General features: G+C 42.8%; 1 protein-coding gene across 1 annotated transcript in view; it reads right to left on the bottom strand.

The window, feature by feature from the left end:
- SNTB1 (syntrophin beta 1) overlaps positions 1 to 19,443 on the bottom strand; it is a gene marked incomplete at its 5' end in the record, with an annotated part of 233,915 nt that overhangs the window by 48,317 nt on the left and 166,155 nt on the right. The window contains one exon of the mRNA XM_082674468.1: positions 5,720 to 5,859. Within this exon, the coding sequence (XP_082530594.1) occupies positions 5,720 to 5,859 (140 nt within the window). The remainder of the gene's footprint in view (positions 1 to 5,719; positions 5,860 to 19,443) is intronic.

The following is a 19,443-nucleotide window of genomic DNA, read 5'->3' as shown; positions in this document are numbered from 1 at the left end:
GGGGTCATGCTCTGATGGGATTAGTGTCCTTGTAAGAAGAGGCCCTGGAGAGCTCAAGTTTTCTCTCTCTCTCCTCATGCATGCAAAGAAGTCATGTGAGCCTGTAGCAAGGTGGCAGCCATCTACAAAATCAAGAAGAGAGCTCTCACCAGAAACCAACCATGCTTGGACCCTGATCTTAGACTTCCAGCCACCAGAATTGTAAGAAAATAATTATCTGTTGCTTAAGCCACCCAGTCTATGGTATTTTGTTGTGGCAGCACAAGCTAATACAGTCATCATATTTTAACTTTCATAATCACTCTGCAGTAGACATTTTTCAGACAAGGAAAATGTTTTCAGACAAGGAAAATGAGGATCAGAGAGGAGAAGTGATTTGCTCAAGATCATACAGCCTGTAAACTTGGGCTTAACTGGGCAAAACTGGAGTGTGAACCCAAGTCTGTCAAATCCAATACTGTGATCTTTCCTCTCTGCCATTAAATTAAGTTGTTGTTATTTATTTTTTAAGGAGATAAGAGTAAAAATAACTAAATTTATTTAGCATTTACCATCATATCATATGCACGTTACACTGTCTAATGTGATCCTCTTTTTTTTATTAATTTATTTTTGGCTGCATTGGGTTTTCATTGCTGCATGCAGGCTTTCCCTAGTTGCAGCGAGTGGGGCTACTCTTCGTGTGGTGTGCGGGCTTCTCATTGCGGTGGCTTCTCTTGTTGCGGAGCACAGGCTCTAGGCACGTGGGCTTCAGTTGTGGCACGCTGGCTCCTTAGTTGTGGCTCACGGGCTCTAGAGCGCAGGCTCAGTGGTTGTGGCGCATGGGCTTAGTTGCTCCACGGCATGTGGGCTCTTCCCAGACTAGGGCTCGAACCTGTGTTCCCTGCATGGGCAGGCAGATTCTTAACCACGGCGCCCCCAGGGAAGCCCCTAATGTAATCCTTATAACAACCTTGTCAGGCAGGTACAAGTATCATCCACATATTACAAATATGGGACATGAGGCAAAAAGAGATGGTATGATTTGCCCAAGTTTCCAAAGCTGGTAAGTAGCTGGGATTTGGAGCCATGTTTTACTGTCTGAGGGATAATTCAACCATAGAAGAAACCTGTTTCCTACTGGTGACACTCCCAGCCAGTTTCTCTCATGCAAGAGAAAAGACTGTCTCTAACATTCTGAACAATGCTTCCCAGCACCGCTAAGCAAAGAGAAGAGGACTGACAGCTGCCCCGTCCTGCTATGTGCCAGGCATCATGCTAAATAAGGCTGTACTTAAGTCATCACTGTGCAGTGACATCCTGTGCACTGGAGGATCCATGCAGTGGGGCACTGCACAGTCATTCAAAGGAAGCTGAGGTAGAGGGCAAAGGACCCATGGAAAATGCCTATAAGATGAAAAAGCAGGGCAGCCATACTGTACATTCTAGGAGCTGTGAGCACCTGGATCCAGGACACCCTTTGAACTAATTCATCATTGGTCATCACAGCTTGAGGCAAAACAGTGCTTCCGAAGAACCACAGAGGAGAAAGAACCCAGTCCTTGCTATGGCATTTCCTTCCTACCATGAACCCTGGAAGGCAGCAGAGCCTTCCAGGAATCTTCTAAACCAGTGGTTCTTATTAGCCTGCATCAGAAACACCTGGAGGGCTTGTTTACTCACAGATGGGCTGGGCTCCACTTCAGCAGTTTCTGATTTAATTGGTCTGAAGTGGGATGGAGAATTTGCGGTCTGGGACCCTACTTTGAGAACCCTTGGTCTAAGTCCTGGGTAGAAACTCCAGGTCTCTGAGAGCATCCCCAGCTCCGTCCTCACTCTGTTGGGGGATCTGAGTGGCCATCTATTCATGATTAAGTTGTTAGGAGAGCTAAGGAAAGCTTTGAGCAGATTCAAAGAGCCACCAAAACTTCAGGGAATAAGAAACATGCTCCTGGGACGCTGCAGAGAATGGTGGTTAAGAAGGTGGGTTCAGAAGCAGAATCTCAGGTCTGATTCTCACCAGCTGTATGACTGTGGGTAGTTACTTAACCTCTTAGTTCCTCAGCTTACTTCTTTGTGAAATCGGAATAAACCTTAAACCTTGTAGGGTTGTGAGGGTTAAATGTGGTATCCCTGAGGACTACATGTGCTTGATGCTTGTTAAAAACACAGACTCCCGGGCTTCCCTGGTGGCGCAGTGGTTAAGAATCCGCCTGCCAACGCAGGAGACATGGGTTCGAGCCCTGGTCCAGGAAGGTCCCACATGCCGTGGAGCAACTAAGCCCGTGTGCCACAACTACTGAGCCTATGCTCTAGGGCCCGAGAGCCACAACTGCTGAAGCCCGTGCTCCACAACAAGAGAAGCCACTGCAATGAGAAGCCCGTGCACTGCAATGAAGAGTAGCCCCTGCTCGCCGCAACTAGAGAAAGCCTGCAAGCAACAATGAAGACCCAACGCTGACAAAAATAAAATAAATAACTTTTTTAAAAAAGGAGCTGCTTTCTTAAACAACAACAACAAAACAGACTCCTGACTCGTAACCCTGGCCTGCTCAGCCAGAATCTCCAGGGCAGGGCCTTGGGACCAGAATCCTTAATAAACAGCCAGGTGATTCTTAAATTGGATAAGTTTGCAAACTCAGATAGAATCCATGTAAAGCCCTTGGCGTTGATCTATGCTCCCTCCACAAAGGTCAGCCGCTGGCTTATTACCAGCTGGGTCTAGCTATTTGCAAATGGTACTACCATGGCCTTTGTGATAACGTTACCCAGGATGGTTAATTAGTAGACACCCTAACCTATAATAAAACTTTAGAAGATGTGGCTCTGTATCCACAAATAAAAATTAATTGAACCATACATTTAAGATTCATGTACAGTACTGTTTATAAACTTTACCTCAATAAAAGGTTTTCAAAAGAAATATTAAAAAGACATGACTCCCCTTCCTTAGAGAAATGCCCTCGAAGACAAATAACGCTACTAGACAGGCTATGTGCCCAAATGCTCATATATCAAGGGCACAGTGCCACATGTGACTGCCTGGAACACATGGAAAGTAAATGAAAGAGTCACCTGATGAACTTCAACATGCGGTCGGGGAAGAAGCCACTGGAAGTACTGGGGTAGCTTCTATAATGCAATGATCCAGAGTTTCCTTGGACTTCTACCGCTTCTAACGGTGGTTTCTCTAAACCATCCTCAGCCCAGCCTCCCACCTCAGAGAACCAGCTTTACCTGCAAGGACACAAGAGTTTCAGTCCTCAGCTGAGATGAACGCTGCTTCACAGCCTGGAGCTACAAAGGGGCTACATCTCCCTCGCGTGATTACACAGGGGAAGAGAGGGGTCGTTTTCCTCGCTCTTTGCCAAAAGTCTTTTTCTAGACACATCCACAGGGTCGAGGAGGGGAGCTGACCATGACCAATGTGTGCAAACCACGGTAGCTGATGAACAAGCCAAAAGGTCAGTGAAAAACCCATTTCCCCAAAGCGCATCTCTCCCTGGGTTTGGCAGAGGGCAGCATTCTGCCTAGTGCATTAACAGATGAGGACTCAGAAGAGGGAGGTGAAGTGATCAGGCGGGGTAAGACTGTTTTCGGGGGAGCAAAACTAGGATGGGAAGTTCAGCTCCTGCATCTCCAGCCTGCTGCTCAAGGACAGACAGCTCCTTACCTACTAGCTCAAGGGGCTGAAGTAAGAATGGACTGCCAGCGCTGCCTTAACATCTTACCTCTGCCTCACAGGCTTCCAGCTTAAGATCAGGGTCATGATTATGGGCCTAATTTTATCATGGCTCCTATGGCTAATATACGCACATCATAGTGAAGTTTTTTGCAGTGCAGAGGTCAGTAATTTGGGAGAGGGGTAGCGAGATGAGAGGTCAAGTATCCCCACTACATCTCCTTTATATTTAGGTGGCAGACATTGATTTTTTAAAACGTTGCATCTTCTGTTCTAAGTGAGCAGTTTGCACTGAATGGGGTTTCCATTTCCTATTTCCATACTGGACGCAGGCTTATGGTTTTAGGCTATTCATGTGTTTTGCTCATAATCCAGACCTGACATCCCTATGGCTCATGAGCCTATGACAGGCGCCCCACCCAAACCTACTCAGATACCCTTCACTGTGTCTGTGCACCCATCTCTCCTTCTGGGGGCTTTGCTTTTTTATGGGTTCATATCTATGATTTTCTTCAATGAGTGCCCTGAGCCACAGGTGCCCCAGTCTGGGAAGATCCCACATGCTGCGGAGGACCATGAGCCATGGCCGCTGAGCCTGCGCATCCGGAGCCTGTGCTCCGCAACGGGAGAGGCCACGGCAGTGAGAGGCCCGCGTACCGCAAAAAAAAAAAAAAAAAAGAAAGTGATGGGGATTGTGCTGAATTTTAATGAACCCCAAGACATAGCCTGAATCTTCGCAGGAACATTTCAGGATGCTTGGATTCTGATCATTGAGGTTTTATTGTAAACATCAGTAGTACTTGAATAGCTAGCCTGCCGAAATTTCTGAGGCTTAGGAGACTCAAATTAAATTACTGTTTTATTTCATTTTATTTATTTGATTAATATCTAAGTGATCTAGGCCTGGTTCCTAGCCCCGGAAGGCTTCCTCTGTTCACCTCTGGGGCCAATAATTGGCATTTTCAGGTTACTTCTGCTGTTCTCCATAACCAACCATGAGTGGAAGTAAGAGGGATTTTAGGGAGTTTCAGCTCTATTCACTATTGCCATTTTGAGTTTGTGGTACTTTTGCTCTGCTACTGAGTCTCATCGTCTTCCCTGCACCTGAGCCTTGACTATAACCTGTCAGGCATCTCAATCCCTTTAGAACGGAGAACCCATCTTGATTCTACCTCTTGCTCAGAACAGATGCCCCCAAACCTCAGTCCACTCTGCTGCATCCACTGGACCAAACTCCTTCCAGAGTTTGCCCCACATTGTTCAATAATTCATTCAACAGACATTTAAGGGCCCCAAATTACCAGGCACTATGCCAGCGGGGGCCACAAACATTATGTTAACACACATAGCTTCTAGGTAGAGAAACAGAGGTAACAGGAGTAATGAAAACTGCACCCATTGTCATAAGGCACATACAGAAAGAGCTCGCAGCAGAAGCCAGGCGTGAAGGCAAGACTCTGGTTTGATGTGCTTTCATGCTCAGGATATAGGGCCTTAAAGAAGGGGGTAAGCATATGATGTATTAGGATAATGTCACATGAACAGTAAGTATGCATTGAAGGTGCTAAGAAACAGACCCTGGCAGCCCCACTTCCACGGGCAGCATCACACAACTGCAGAAGAACTTGTTATGGGGTCTCCCGCTGAGTGAGCTTTAAAAAGCACAATGGGATATTCCCACGTGACATTTTTTGTGCCACCAAGTGAAGTCCCTTTCTTAATTCTACCTGAACGTCAAGACTGTAAACACACTGGTATAGTTCATCTCAGAGGGAATGGGATGGAGACCCAGGAAGGTGACTAGGCTGGGACCGTATCACAGATGGCACTGTTCCTTCCTGATGGAGAAGCAGTTTGTTCTCTGGCTTTGTGTTGCCCTGTGTTTGGTCATAAATAATAATCTATCAATAAATGGCTAAAAACGTGTGGCTATATTCTGGAGGAACTCTCAGCTCTTACTGCAAGAGGAAGCAGTAATATCATAATATGCTGAAATAACTGTAATTGATTAAAATAGTTTCAAACAGGCCACACATCATACCCGGACACAAAACCTACCTGGTGGCAAGAAGAGGGTACGTGTGAACTGGGCTGGACCAGGCTTCCTTCCTCCGTGGCATGTTGTCATAAATGAGAAGGTCCTTCTCAGTCAGCACAACCAGGGCTGGCTTCCACTGTTTCTCGCTGTCCCCGGGCACCTGAAACAGAAAGCAGAGAACCATCAAGCAACAGCCTGAGAAGAGAGTACCTGAAAAGAAGTTGGCATCCCCCCAGTCAGAAGACTCAACAATACAAGTGCCTTTTGGTTCAGGCTGTAAAAATCAAAATGAGAAGAAACTATTCATGGTTGCATGATTTTTTTTTTTTTTTTTTTTTGGTGGTTCGCGGGCCTCTGTTGCGGCCTCTCCCGCTGCGGAGCACAGGCTCCGGACGCGCAGGCTGAGCGGCCATGGCTCACAGGCCCAGCCGCTCCGCGGCATGTGGGATCTTCCCGGACCGAGACACGAACCCATGTCTCCTGCATCGGCAGGCGGACTCCCAACCACTGTGCCACCAGGGGAGCCCCGGTTGCATGATTCTTGATCCTTGAAAATATGTTTTCTCAAGGGCCCTGGTATATACAGTCAGTGCAGCCAAGAAGTAGCCCAGCAGCCAAACATCTGTCACTTTCTCACCTGCCAGTCAGCACTGAAATCTCTATTTCATAGTGGGACGCAAATGTGTAGGGGAATAAGCACTCCCAGCTGGTCCTCTGGTAGAGTGCATTGTTTTTATTATGAAATGGTAAGGTCTGAAGGCTTCTGAATAAATATCCAAAGGCTCCAAAAATATACCATGGAGGCAAATGTCTGTCTCCACAGGCATGAGACGTCACAGCTCTTCCCCCAGTCTTTCACTCTTAGATTGTTTCTGTGATTCAGGCACCATCTTAAAATTCTTTTGTTCAACTGAATGTTTATTTCCTTTCATGGAGAATACTTCTGTAACTCAAGGGCTGAGATGACCTGGCAGGGATACAAGAGGATTCAAACATCAGCTGGATGTTTGGACCAGATGACCTTTAAAGTTCCTTTCAATCCTGAGAGTCTGTGTAGCTCAGACCTTATCTCATGAGCCATCCCTCCTCTGCCCAGTGTTGATTTGACCAGACTCCCTAAGTGTTCTTCCACCCATGAAAATGCCCTCCTTCCCACTTGAACTCTGGGCCCTGGCATAAATCTTTCTGATCAGTTTGGAAAAGCTCAGTGCTCTAGCCTTGGTACTCCAAGCACAGATCATGTTCCAGTAGCATCAGCATCACCTGGAAGCTTGCTAGAAATGCAGAATCTCAGGTCCATCCCAGACCTGTTGAATCAGAATCTGCATTTTACCGGATCTTCAGGTGATTCTTATCATCATGAAAGATAACAAACACTGCTGTAGACGAGATTAAGATTGTCTTTGATACTGGCAGTTAATCCAGTGATGATTCAACTCTCTCATAATGAACCACCATCTCCAATTTATTCAGAAATAAAAGAAACAGTAAACTAAATAAATAAACAGTAAGCTAAATAAATGATAAAGCAATTTCTTCCCTTTCTATACTTATCATTATCTTTTCTAAGCACCACAGTGAGATCTGTATTGAGGTGGAAGCAAGTGTGTGTGGCTTTACAACTGACTGATCAGAGAGAAGGTGTGCAGGATGATATGAGGGTTGAGCTTTTGTAGGTTTATGTAGCTTATAGGCTGCCTGACCTGTGTAACTTGGAGCAAGTTGTTATTCTCTGTCCTTCTGTTTCCTCACTGATAACATATACAACAGTATATTCTGGAGCTAGAATGCCTGAACATAAATCATAGCTCCACAATTTGCTACAACATCCCCACAAGACCGTGGGATCTTGGGCAAGTCAATTACTCTTTGTATCTCAGTTTTTATATCTGTAAAATGGGGAAATAATAGTACCTATATCAGAGGGTTGTTGTGAAGATTGAGTTAAAATGTCTAAAATGCAGATTAAACATCATTTAGAGCCTGTTTAGTAGCATGGACCTCATAATGCTGGAGAGGAGATTAAATGAGACAGTGCATGTTATGTGCTGAGCCTGGTACCTGGCAGATGGTGAAACTCAGGGTGGGAAAATTGTGGCAGGCACCAATTTTTAAACTTATCAAAAAAAGGTATTCTTTGGAAACAGCAACAATATAACTACCTGCTTTCCCTGGGAAAAACTATAAGGCAAGACACGATTATCTTTGGTGCTGACAATTTCAACTCATTCTCCTCCCAGGAAGAATTCATTACACAATGATCACCTTTACTTTTGAATGCCCACCTTCCAACAATTCCAAATAAACATTTACTTTTTAGAATGAAGAAATCCCCTGTAGAGCTATTTATACTAGAATGTGAATGACTGCCTGGCTTATTTCCCCCTTTATGCATTTTATGCATACAAAAAAATTGAGCCTTAGCTTATTGCTTTTTCCAACAGTATCTTCAAGAGATCAAAATGAATTGTTAGAGAAGGCAATGTACCAGACCCTACAAGGTGAATAAGCTATGGTCTCAAGGCATAAAGTGTTTGGGGGGTTTAGAATAAATTTTTTCCAGCCTCTACATTAAACCTAGTAAATTACTTTTCCAGCTCATTAAATAGGACTGGAGAAGCTACAAACAATCCTCCCAAAGCGCCTGTCTTACTTACCTCGTCACATCTGATCCATTAACTTTGACTGGAACCAGTCACTTAAATGTGAACACAACTAAGCATCATTCTTCAAAAACAATATTAAGTTTGTAAAATAAATGTCAACAGTAAATACCATCAGTAAAGTGCAGACCTTTCTAATGGTGGAATCATAAACTCACCCACATGTTAAGTGGCATATATAGGTATGAATAATCCCAAAGCCCTAAAACATTTTGTGGTTTACTAAGACTTCTGTGTTGATAAGTTAATTCTGCTGCAAGAAGACTCAGAGTGGGCAATCCCCACCATCCTTGTGTACAGAATGTTCGTTTTGATACTATGTGGATGCTCAAAGGTAGAAGTCTGCTCATGAGGACCACCGACTTTCCAAGGAGAAAATATTCACGTTGAAGAACAGGTTTTTAAAACTATGCTTTGGGCCACGTGAGCTCCACATTGTAAAGCCTTTCAAGGACACTTTTCTTCAGGCTTGAATATTTAGGTTGTAGTTTGGTGACAACTTCTGTTACAAGTCCAAATTTCCTGGCACCCAAAGATTCTCCAGTGTCTATGCAACAGTTCTGGGGATGTGTCTGCATTTTACTGAAACGTGACTCCTGAAACGGATGTGACAACTTTCATCTCCACTCCAGCTTCCCGCCATCAGATGCTGCATCGGTCAGAGACTCAAGAACTGATCATGTTTCTAATGAAGAAGGTGAAGCGAAAAAGCAGGGAAACAGACATTCAATTTTGAAATTATTCTGATGCGCAACTGAAGTGAGCTAAATCCCATAGGGGGATATTGCACAGTCACCTCTGCAGAGCATGAGAGAAAAGGTTTATGAAAAGACAAGCAGAATCTAAGAGAGAGTGGTAAGAAGTCAAGGTTGAAAACTGAGGGAAGTAGATATAAATGTATGAAATCAACACGTTGTATACCTTAAACTTACACAATGTTCTATGTCAATTTTATCTCAATTTAAAAAAGAATTGAGGGAAGTAGTCATTGAATCCTCAATTTGAGGCAGGTCTCAACAGTCATCTAGTCATAAAACAAAATGTGAAACAACTGAAAGAGAGTTTGTATAGGGTTGCAGCCGGGTTGGGGTCCCAGACTTTATGGCTTTATCCTCCAACAACTCACATCTCTGAGCGGGGTTCCTAACACACACTGAAACACAGTTTGAAAACTGCTGAACTCGTTTCCTCTAAAATACCTGGAATCTGCAGATTACTTTCAAAGAGATGGTTTTACCAAAGCAGAAACTAACATACCATTGTAAAGCAATTATACGCCAATAAAGATGTTAAAAAAAATTAAAGTTATAAGATAATGAAAAATACAAAAAAAAACCCCAAAACTTTTCCGTGCCCTTTCTGTAGGTACTTGGAAAGAAAAGAACGATGCTGTTGCCTCTTAGAGCTGTAAAGGTTAAATGAATAAATACACATAAAGAACTTAGAAATGTCTTGAGTACAGTAAACAGGCAAGTCTTAAACACGTTAGGTTTTCTCATGGTGATCACTTTGCAATGTGTAGAAATATCGAATCGCTATGTTGTGCACCTGGAACTAATATAGTGTTGTAGGTCAATTATACTTCAAACAAACAAACTCATAGAAAAAGAGATCAGATCTGCGGTTCAGAGGTGGGGATGGGGGAGGGGGAATTGGAGGAAGATGGTCAAAAGGTACAAACTTGCAGTTACAAAATAAATAAGTACTAATGATGTACAATATGATTAATACAATTAACACTGCTGTGTGCTATATATGAAAGTTGTTGAGAGCAATTTTTCTCATCACAAGGAAAATATATATATTTTTTCTTTTATTTTGTATCTTTACGAGATGGTGGATGTTCACTAAACTTATTGTGATAATCAGTCCATGATATATGGTAAGTCAAATCATTATGCCGCATACCTTAAACTTATACAGTGCTATATGTCAGTTATAACTCAATAAATAAATAAATAAATAAATAAAATAGATAAAAATTAACAAACAATAAGTAAAGAAGTCTATGGAATTAAAAAACATTAGCTCTTTCTACTAAGAATATCAAATTAAAGATCTGAGTGACCTTGGGCAAGAATTATTTGCCTTTGGAGCTCTAACGTCCTCATCTGTCAAAGGATAGGGTAAGACTAAATTATTGCTAACAGCCTCTCCAATTCAAAATCAGATTTTTTTTTTTTTTAGTTTAAAATTCCCTGCTATATAGGCTGGGACTGCTTTAGTTTCTAGACTCTTGCTTTATACCTCTTCTGTGTTCAGTGGACTTTGCTCACAGGGCAAAAAACAATGTGTGGGTCTCTTTTTCTCTCCTCATACCAACTCACTCTTCCCAACATACTTATTTTCTTTTTTTTAACATCTTTATTGGAGTATAATTGCTTTACAATGGTGTGTTAGTTTCTGCTGTATAACCAAGTGATCAGCTATACGTATACATATATCCCTATATCCCCTCCCTCTTGCGGAGGTCTCCCTCCCACCCTCCCTATCCCACCCCTCTAGGTCATCACAAAGCACCAAGCTGATCTCCCTGTGCTTTGCGACTGCTTCCCACTAGCTATCTATTTTACATTTGGTAGTGTATATACGTCCATGCCACTCTCTCACTTCGTCCCAGCTTACCCTTCCCCCTCCCCGTGTCCTCAAGTCCATTCTCTACATCTGTGTCTTTATGCCTGTCCTGCCCCTAGGTTCATCAGTACCCTTTTTTTTAGATTCCATATATACGTGTTAGCATACGGTATTTGTTTTTCTCTTTCTGACTTACTTCACTCTGTATGACAGACTCTAGGTCCATCCACCTCGTTACAAATAACATACTTATTTTCTCCTTCTACTTGAGCACAAGGTGAGGAAGAAGTGTTTGGAGCCAAACAACATCTTCAAAATCTGGCTTTACCAGTTCTTAGCAGAACTGCCATAAGCACTTGTTCACTGATGTGTAAGATGCTAATAATGACCTCCTATGCATATTATATGAGGGTTGAATGAGACAATGCATATAAAGCTCTTCCTATACGGCAGGTACTGGCAGCTTAACTCTCTCCATTGCGTACCTCGAGTGCACTCTTCTTCCATCCATCCTGCTCAGGAAGGAAGGTGTAGCATAAGCGGAGTGACTAACAGTAGAGTGAAAGCAGTTCATAAAAGAAGGTCAATCACAGCCTTTGTTTTGGAGATCATGGTTATCTCGACCACTTTTTAATTTATGTCTTTTCACCTCAGGTTGCAAAGTATTTAGAACAAAGGACAAGACAGCCGGGTAAAATAATTAGCAGTTATCGACTTCCAAATGCGTTACAAACATTAGATAATCCCTGCACCAACTCTCCGAGAGGCAGATAAAGATCATCTCCAATTTACCAAAGGGAGCACAGGGAAGCGCTAAGCAAGTCCCACGCAACCTGCAACTCTCTTCCAAGTGGTCCTGAACCACGCCGAGACCCAGCATTCAGGAGCCAGGTGGGTCATCCACAGCCTGACGCAGAGAATGGAAAGAAAGAGAAAGCAAAGGAGAAAGGGGAAGAAGGCTAGAAAAAGAAGGCTCAGGACGGGGTTCTGGGGGAGCCTCAGCTTCACAGGACTAATTTCTCGCCTCTCACACAATTCCCAGATTGTTTGGCATCTGGATTCCACGGTGAATTCAAGGGTGGCTTAGAGTGAGCAGCAGACTGAGTGATCCCTTTTGTCTGCTGGATGTCAAGACAGTGATGAAAAATGCTGGAGAAAGCAGAGTGAAAACTATGGCATGAAAAATATAGTCCGACTGTGGGGCAATTAAAGAGGACATCATTTTTATACGCCAACTCTCCCAACAACCAACAGCAGCAGTCCTCAGGTTCAAGCTTGCTCTCTTCTGCCAAACTGTGACACTGGGTCTGGACTCCTATAAGCCATATATAGTAATGCCCCAGATTCTGGGCTTATGGTTGGAATGCTCACCACAGTCAACATACAAGTTAGTGAGGTGAGACTCTGGCGCCTGGGTGATAGATAAATCAGTCACCTCAGGTGTCGACAGGATGATGTTCCCTCTGGAGACTCCAGGGAAGAATTCTTCCTTGCCTCTTCCTATCATGTGGTAGCTACCAGTACTCCTTGGTGTTTTGTGGCTTCTTACTGCATGTGTCCAATCTCTGCTTCCGTTGTCCCATGGACTGCTTTCTGTGTGTCTTCTTGTGGCTTTCTTATAAGCACACCCGTCATTGAATTTAGAGCCTACTGTATTCCAATATGAACTCAACTAATTACATCTGCAAAGACCCTATTTCCAAACCAGGTCACGTTCTGAACTGGGGGGGCAAGGTTAAGACAAGAAATTAATCATAAGAAAATGGTCTGAACCCACTATATTTTCAGTTTTCCAGTTTTGTCTTTTTTTCCCTTTGAACACTTGCAGACCCAGAGTAGATTTTTTTGAAAGTTATCTTATTTACTGAGTATGCAGAAGGTCAGATGCTAACGGACTCTCCCAGAGGCCTTGGTGGCTCTATTAAAAGTAATGCCTTGGTCCCCGGTATTTCATAATGAAGCCAACCTTAGGGCAGATCACACATATCCACGGAGGCAAGTGCACAGCCAGGTTTTTTGCTTGTTTGTTTGTTTTTGCAGTACGCAGGCCTCTCACTGTTGTGGCCTCTCCCGTTGCAGAGCACAGGCTCCGGACGCACAGGCTCAGCGGCCATGGCTCACGGGCCCAGCCGCCCCGCGGCATGTGGGATCTTCCCGGACCGGGGCACGAACCCGTGTCCCCTGCATCGGCAGGCGGACTCTCAACCACTGCGCCACCAGGGAAGCCCTATTTTCAGTTTTTTGAGGAACCTCCATACTGTTTTCCACAGTGGCTGCACCAATTTACATTCGCACCAACAGTGCAAGAGGGTTTCCTTTTCTCCACACCCTCGTGAACACTTGTTATCTGTTGCTTTCTGATGACAGCCATTCTGACATGTGTGAGGCTTATTAGATTTTGAGTCATTTAAATCTGACAATTTAAAAATCTATATGACAAGGAAGAATTCTCTTTATCAAGGGAGGATACGGCTGAGAGAGTAAACACGTATTAAGAGCCTACTCTATGATGAGCACCGTTATGGGTTGTACTGTGTTGCCCCCTCCCCCAAATTCATATGTTGAAGTCTTAACTCCAATACTACAATATGTGACCATTTTTCGAAATATGGTCATTGCAGATGTAATTAATTAAGATGAGCTTATACCAGAATACAGGGGCCCCTAATCTGATTGGTGTGCTTATACCAGGGGACATCTGGACACAGACACACACACAAGGAGCACATCACATGAACACGCAGGCAGAGATCAGGGTGATGCTTCTAGAGGTCACAAAATGCCTAAGGTTGCCAGCAACCCAGCAGAAGCTAGGAGAGGAACAAGGAACAGATTCTCCCTCACAGCCCTCAGAGGGAACCAACCCTGCCAGCGCCTGAATCTTGGGTTTCTAGCTTCCGGAACTGTGAGGCAATACATTTCTGTTGTTTAACCCACCCAGTTTGCGGCAGTTTGTTATGGCAGCTCTAGGAAATAAGACAAGCACTGTGATATGTTTCACTTCTTTCAATCCTTCCAACACGATGAGGCATTTATTATTATCCCCATTTTATAGAAGAAACTGTGGTTCAGAGAAGCCACGTACAGCCAAGGTTACATTAGTTCCTGTCTTCAAAGCTGTGATACTTTCATATCACAAAGCTGTCTCCTACAAGAAAAGGGGGATGATGTGGGAAAATGAGGTAAAAGGTAGGAGGGAAGACGGCTGGGAACTCAGCCATGACGCTTCCTGCAGGCTGGAGAGCCGGGACCCTGTTCTGTGCACCCGTGCAGCAGGCTGTTTCCCACGGGTCCTTCCCTTTGCCCCTCTTTCCCACCTCCTGGCACGTAGGGCTTCACTCAGGCCAGACATCAGTCTAATCCAAGCTCCTAACTTCCCTTCCCTTCATCAAAGCTCTTGACTCCCCCAGTCTCACATCTCATTAAAGTATTTCAAGACTAAGGTGTAAATGTCTCATAACCCATAACAGGTTGTTCCACTAAAGGGATATTTCTATTTAGAACGAAAATTAGTCTCTTATGTTTACTCTTCATTGAACAGTTGAGGGGCTAGTAAATGAAACACAGTTTGTTTTCTAAAGGTGATGGAACATTCCATTACACTATAAATTTAATTTGCATGTTTTTGTTATTTTGGTTAACACATTTCCTCATGGGTGGTGTTCACCCCAGTACAAATGTTTGCAAGTTCTAAGAGGGTGAGGTCCAGTTTAACGTGCTGTGTAGTTTTAAATCATCCACATATCATATGTTTAGGGACATATAACAGATGAGTACAGTAGACTATGAAATAGTGTTTGAATATTTGTAACTACCAAACCTTTCTAGATATTGGAACCACTAGTGGCTTCTGACCCTTCCAGCTCATGGCTTAAAATAACGGTCGATTCAAAACACATGCTTTCAGCAATGTTATGGAGGCTATATGAACTACAGAATCTTCTAGACAAGCAGTCACAAATTCAGAGACTACAGAGGACCAGATACAAGAAAAAAACAAGCTAACCACATCCCAGTTATAAGGTAGCTTCTTTTCAGCTTTAGCCTATCATTGCCAGGAAAGACTGTGGGCTCAGCATTGCCCAGTCTCTGATTTTTCAAAAGAAGCCCTAAATCTGTATTATTATGTGAGTTCTCCCTATTTTTAAAAGTTTGTGTATTAGTTTCCTATTGCTGCTCTAAGAAATTACTGCAAACATAGTGGTATTTATTATCCTACAGTTCTGGAGGTCAGAAGTTCTAAAATCAAGGTGTTGGCGGGGCTGCTTCCTTCCAGAGGCTGGAAGGGAAAATCCATTTCCTTGCCTTCCAAATGCTGCTGCCTACATCCCTAGGCTCATGACCCCACATGGCATTGCTCCTTCTGTTTCTGTCACCACATCCTTTGTCTTGATTCTGACCCTCCTGCCCCCCTTTGTAAGAACCCATGTGATGAAATTGGGGCCGCCTGGATAATCCAGGAAAATCTGACCACCTCAAGAGCTTTAACTCAATTACATCTGCGAAGTTCCTTTTCCCACCTAAGGCAGCATATCCACAGACTCTGAGGGTTAGGCTGTGGACACCTCTGGGAGACCACTACTCTGCCTACCTCAGGTGACAACTAGTTCAAGTTAGAAAAATAACGTATGGAATGAAGTGATATGAAGTTTGGCATTTGTTTTGAAATCTCCTGCCCCCTGTCCCCCAAAAGGAAACCAGTTGGACAAAATACTCACGGTTCCATGCTGTATCTAGGTATGCATGGTGCCTACATAACGCCTAGGATACAGGGGGGCGTTCAGTAGATTCTGGCTGAATGCCGAAGGACTGAAGTCATACCTCGGTGTCTCAGGCCCCCGATAAACACCATAAATAGGACCTAACCGTTACTGCCATTGGAGCCCAGAGGCCTGTGATCACCGTACTCTCCCATGGGCATTCTTCACATACCCATGGCTCCAATTCCTTGTTCCCTTCACTAGGTATGGGCTGTCCATACTCAGCTTCTAGAAGTGAATGAAAGGCTGCTTCTAATCTGTGACACTCACAGATAATTAAATTAGACTCCTCTCGGTCTGCTGGGGAAAAGCTATTTCATACTTTCATTAATTCCAAAGGGCTATTTCAATTACAGTCCCTGTCTGGTAAACAAGTTATCTTTGACTTACAGCCTTCACTTCTCTAATGCCCAGGAAATTTGCCCTCTAAAGGGCTGCTAATAGGCAGCAGAAATTTATAAGTTTTTAAAAAGTTATCTTTTGAAAGACAGCTGACATTATCACTAAATCTAAAAGAGCAAGTTATTAAAAAAATAATCTATGCCTCAGCATCCTTTGTTCTGTTTTCACTGTATCTGCGGGCTTCCTTATCTATTTTCTTACTTTATTTATCCTTTAAAGGAGAAAACCAACAGCTCGTCAAAGGAATAAGTCTCGAGGATGTAACATACAGCATAAGGAAGATAGTCAATAATATTGTAATAACTGTGCATAGTGACTGATGGTTACTAGATTTATCGTGGTGATAATTTCATACTATATGCAAATGTGAAATCATTACGTAATAAACCTGAAATTAAGATTATATTGTACATCAACTGTATTTCAATTTTAAAAAACACTATCAAAGGCAAAAAAATGTAGGGAGTGTCAGCCTCAAAAACACATCAGCATTTTCTAAAGTCATGGCCTAGTCCAACAGCTATTCAATAATGTCAGATACCATTCCACTATTTACTGTATGAAAAAAATATCAACACGCTTGCTTGCTTTCAGTTGGAGCTCTCAGAGTTTTATAACTAAACAAAAGCAAAAAAGGCTTCATTTTAGAGACAGCTCAAACTTTATGTGTCCAAGGACCAAGCAACAAATTCCAAAGTCCCCTTATCCTACTTTTGTTTAAATACCTTCATAAAGCCTGCCTCAACTGGGAAGATTCTTTTTTTTTTTTTTTTCCTCTGACCTCCTGAAAGCAAGGAGGCAATCTAGTATTAAGATCATAAATCTTGCTGTCAGACAGTTCTAGTCTGCAAGTCAACTCAGCTATTTACAGTATGATCTTGACCCAGTTTTCTCCATGCTTCAGTTTCCACATCTGTAAAATGGGGGTAATAAAAGTCCCTCTCCCATATGATTATTTGAAGGATGGAGTCAGATACTGTGTATATATGGTTTATAGCACAGTGCCTGGAAAATATCAAGTTCTCAAAAATCAGTGTTTCTCAACATTTGTCGTGCAGATCACCTGCTTTTGAATCAGCTGGGCTGCTAGTTACAAATTCAGATGTCTGCCCCTTCTAAGATCCAGTTCTTCAGAAGCACTGGGGGTGGCACCAGGACCCTGCATTTACAGCAAAGGCTCGGGAATTTTTGTGTCCACTATTGTTTGAAAACATCAACGTGTCAATTACCATGTGCACAATCATACTGTACAGAGCACTCATTTTCTACCCGTGATTTCCAAAGACCAGTGCCCTTGGAGTCTCTGCCTCAGTATCACCAGGGGACTCCTTAAAAGTACAGATTCTAGAATCCCAAATCCACTGAATCGTAATATCTAGGTATTGACACTACACAGCTCTATTTTTTGCAACTTCGTCTGGAGATTCTGATGCACAGCTTGCTTTGGGATTCCCTGGCCCATTACTCATTCTGACACTGGATCATAGCCTTCTTTTTTTAAATTTTATTTTTTAATATTTATTTATTTGGCTGTGCTGGGTCTTAGTTGTGGCACTCGGGATCTTTTAGTTGTGGCATGCGAGATCTAGTTCCCTGACCAGGGATCGAACCTGGGCCCCTTGCACTGGGAGCGTGGAGTCTTAGCCACTGGACCACCAGGGAAGTCCCTTAGCCTTTTATTTTTTAACCATTTCATCAGTGTCTACAATAGTATGATAAATGTTGCTGAAATGAGTTGACCTGAGTAAAGGTGTGTTGGCCCAAGGAAACCTCTAATCTAGAAAAGGCTCTGCTCAGGGATTTTCCCTCTTCGTTTCTTCCTAATGGGATATCCATGGACATTTGATTCTTGCACAGTAGTTTTTCCAAACTCTAGTCATTAATGTACCATTTTCATGATTTTTTTTGTATTTACTTAATATGGGAATAAATGCTGGCTGCCCACCCAAAGTCTGTTTTCTCCTTCTTTTTATTAAGAGAATTAGAATTACCAAAATTATTAGGAGTGACAATATGTCCAGTTAAAACACTCTACCTCCTAGCTTCAGCTTTCACATTCCTTCATATTCATCCCCTTCTGACAATTCCAACACAGGCATGTCCTCCATCTCTACCCTATTAGGATTGTCTAAATATCCAAGTTCATAGGCATTTGGCGGATCACACATCCAGGCACCTCCTACTCTGAAAAGAGGTCTCTTTCATGTCTGTGGGTGCACTCTTTGTAGGTATCAAACAGGAAACAATATAAATGTCATTTCCAGATAGAAAAGTAACTGTGAAAACATAGGGTGACATGTGCTTTTCTTTCTCTCTCTAATAACGTTTTCTCTTTCAGCTTTCCCTTATGCAACGAACAATCTCTTTGTGGTCAACATGCTACTTTCAGGAGTAAAAGAATCATGAGGAAAATTCCAAGGTCATTTGAACATTCTACAATAGCTCAGCAGAATTAAATGAGACACTGTTAAGAAGGCACAGTTTCAAATGCAGTACCAGGTCAGAGCTGCAATCTCTCCAAAGGTGGACATTTTCTGGATGACCTTGAATCTCCCGGGAGGACTTTTAATGACAGGTTTCATATAAAATTACCCTCATACTAATTAAATCTGAGATCTAACTTCAAATTTATAAAACTGCTAATGTAGTACACTATTAAGAATCTAAAAAGAATGTTGTTTTCTGAAAAGAAATGTCATTCTTGTCATTTTTTTCTGCTTTCAGAACTCATTCATTCATTCAAGAAGTATTTATTTACCACAAATTGTGTGCTAGGTACTCTGCTCCCTGTCTCAGGCCACTTAATGGAAGTTAGACGAGGCAGCAAAGAGAGTAAATCAGCAACAAATATAAAAAAGTTAACTTGGCCAGTGTTGTAAAGAGACAAAATAGGCTAATATGGTTTCAATACGCTACAAACTATAGCTGAAATTTTCATTTAGGAATAGTTTTAACTGCTATCCAGTGACAGTTCAATGTGCTAACTCTGCAGAGAGTTTTGAAATCGAAATTTTTGCCTTCACGTTATTAGTCATCCCTTAGTGCAACTTGGCTTCTCCCTGCTCTTTTCCTCTGGTTTCTAACCAGTGCCTCATGCTGGTCTAATTCAAGGAAAAAACTGTATCTACTTCACAGGATAACTGAGAATCAAATGAGGTAACATATGAAAAGTAGGAAGTATTAGAAGTATTATACAGAGTGTCAATAGGAGTGTGTGTTGTAAGAGTGCACAGTTAATAATGATGCTTCCTGGAATCCCCACAGTTTTCGTTGGCCTTACAGGGCTCATCACATGAAGTGATGCCCACTGTCATATCAGCACATCCTTAACAAGTCTGATCCTGG

Source organism: Grampus griseus, assembly GCF_964374135.1.
Source record: "Grampus griseus genome assembly, chromosome: 17".
Classification (NCBI taxonomy): Eukaryota; Metazoa; Chordata; class Mammalia; order Artiodactyla; family Delphinidae; genus Grampus; species Grampus griseus.
Note: the sequence above shows the minus strand (reverse complement) of the source record. Positions and strands in the feature narration are given on the sequence as shown.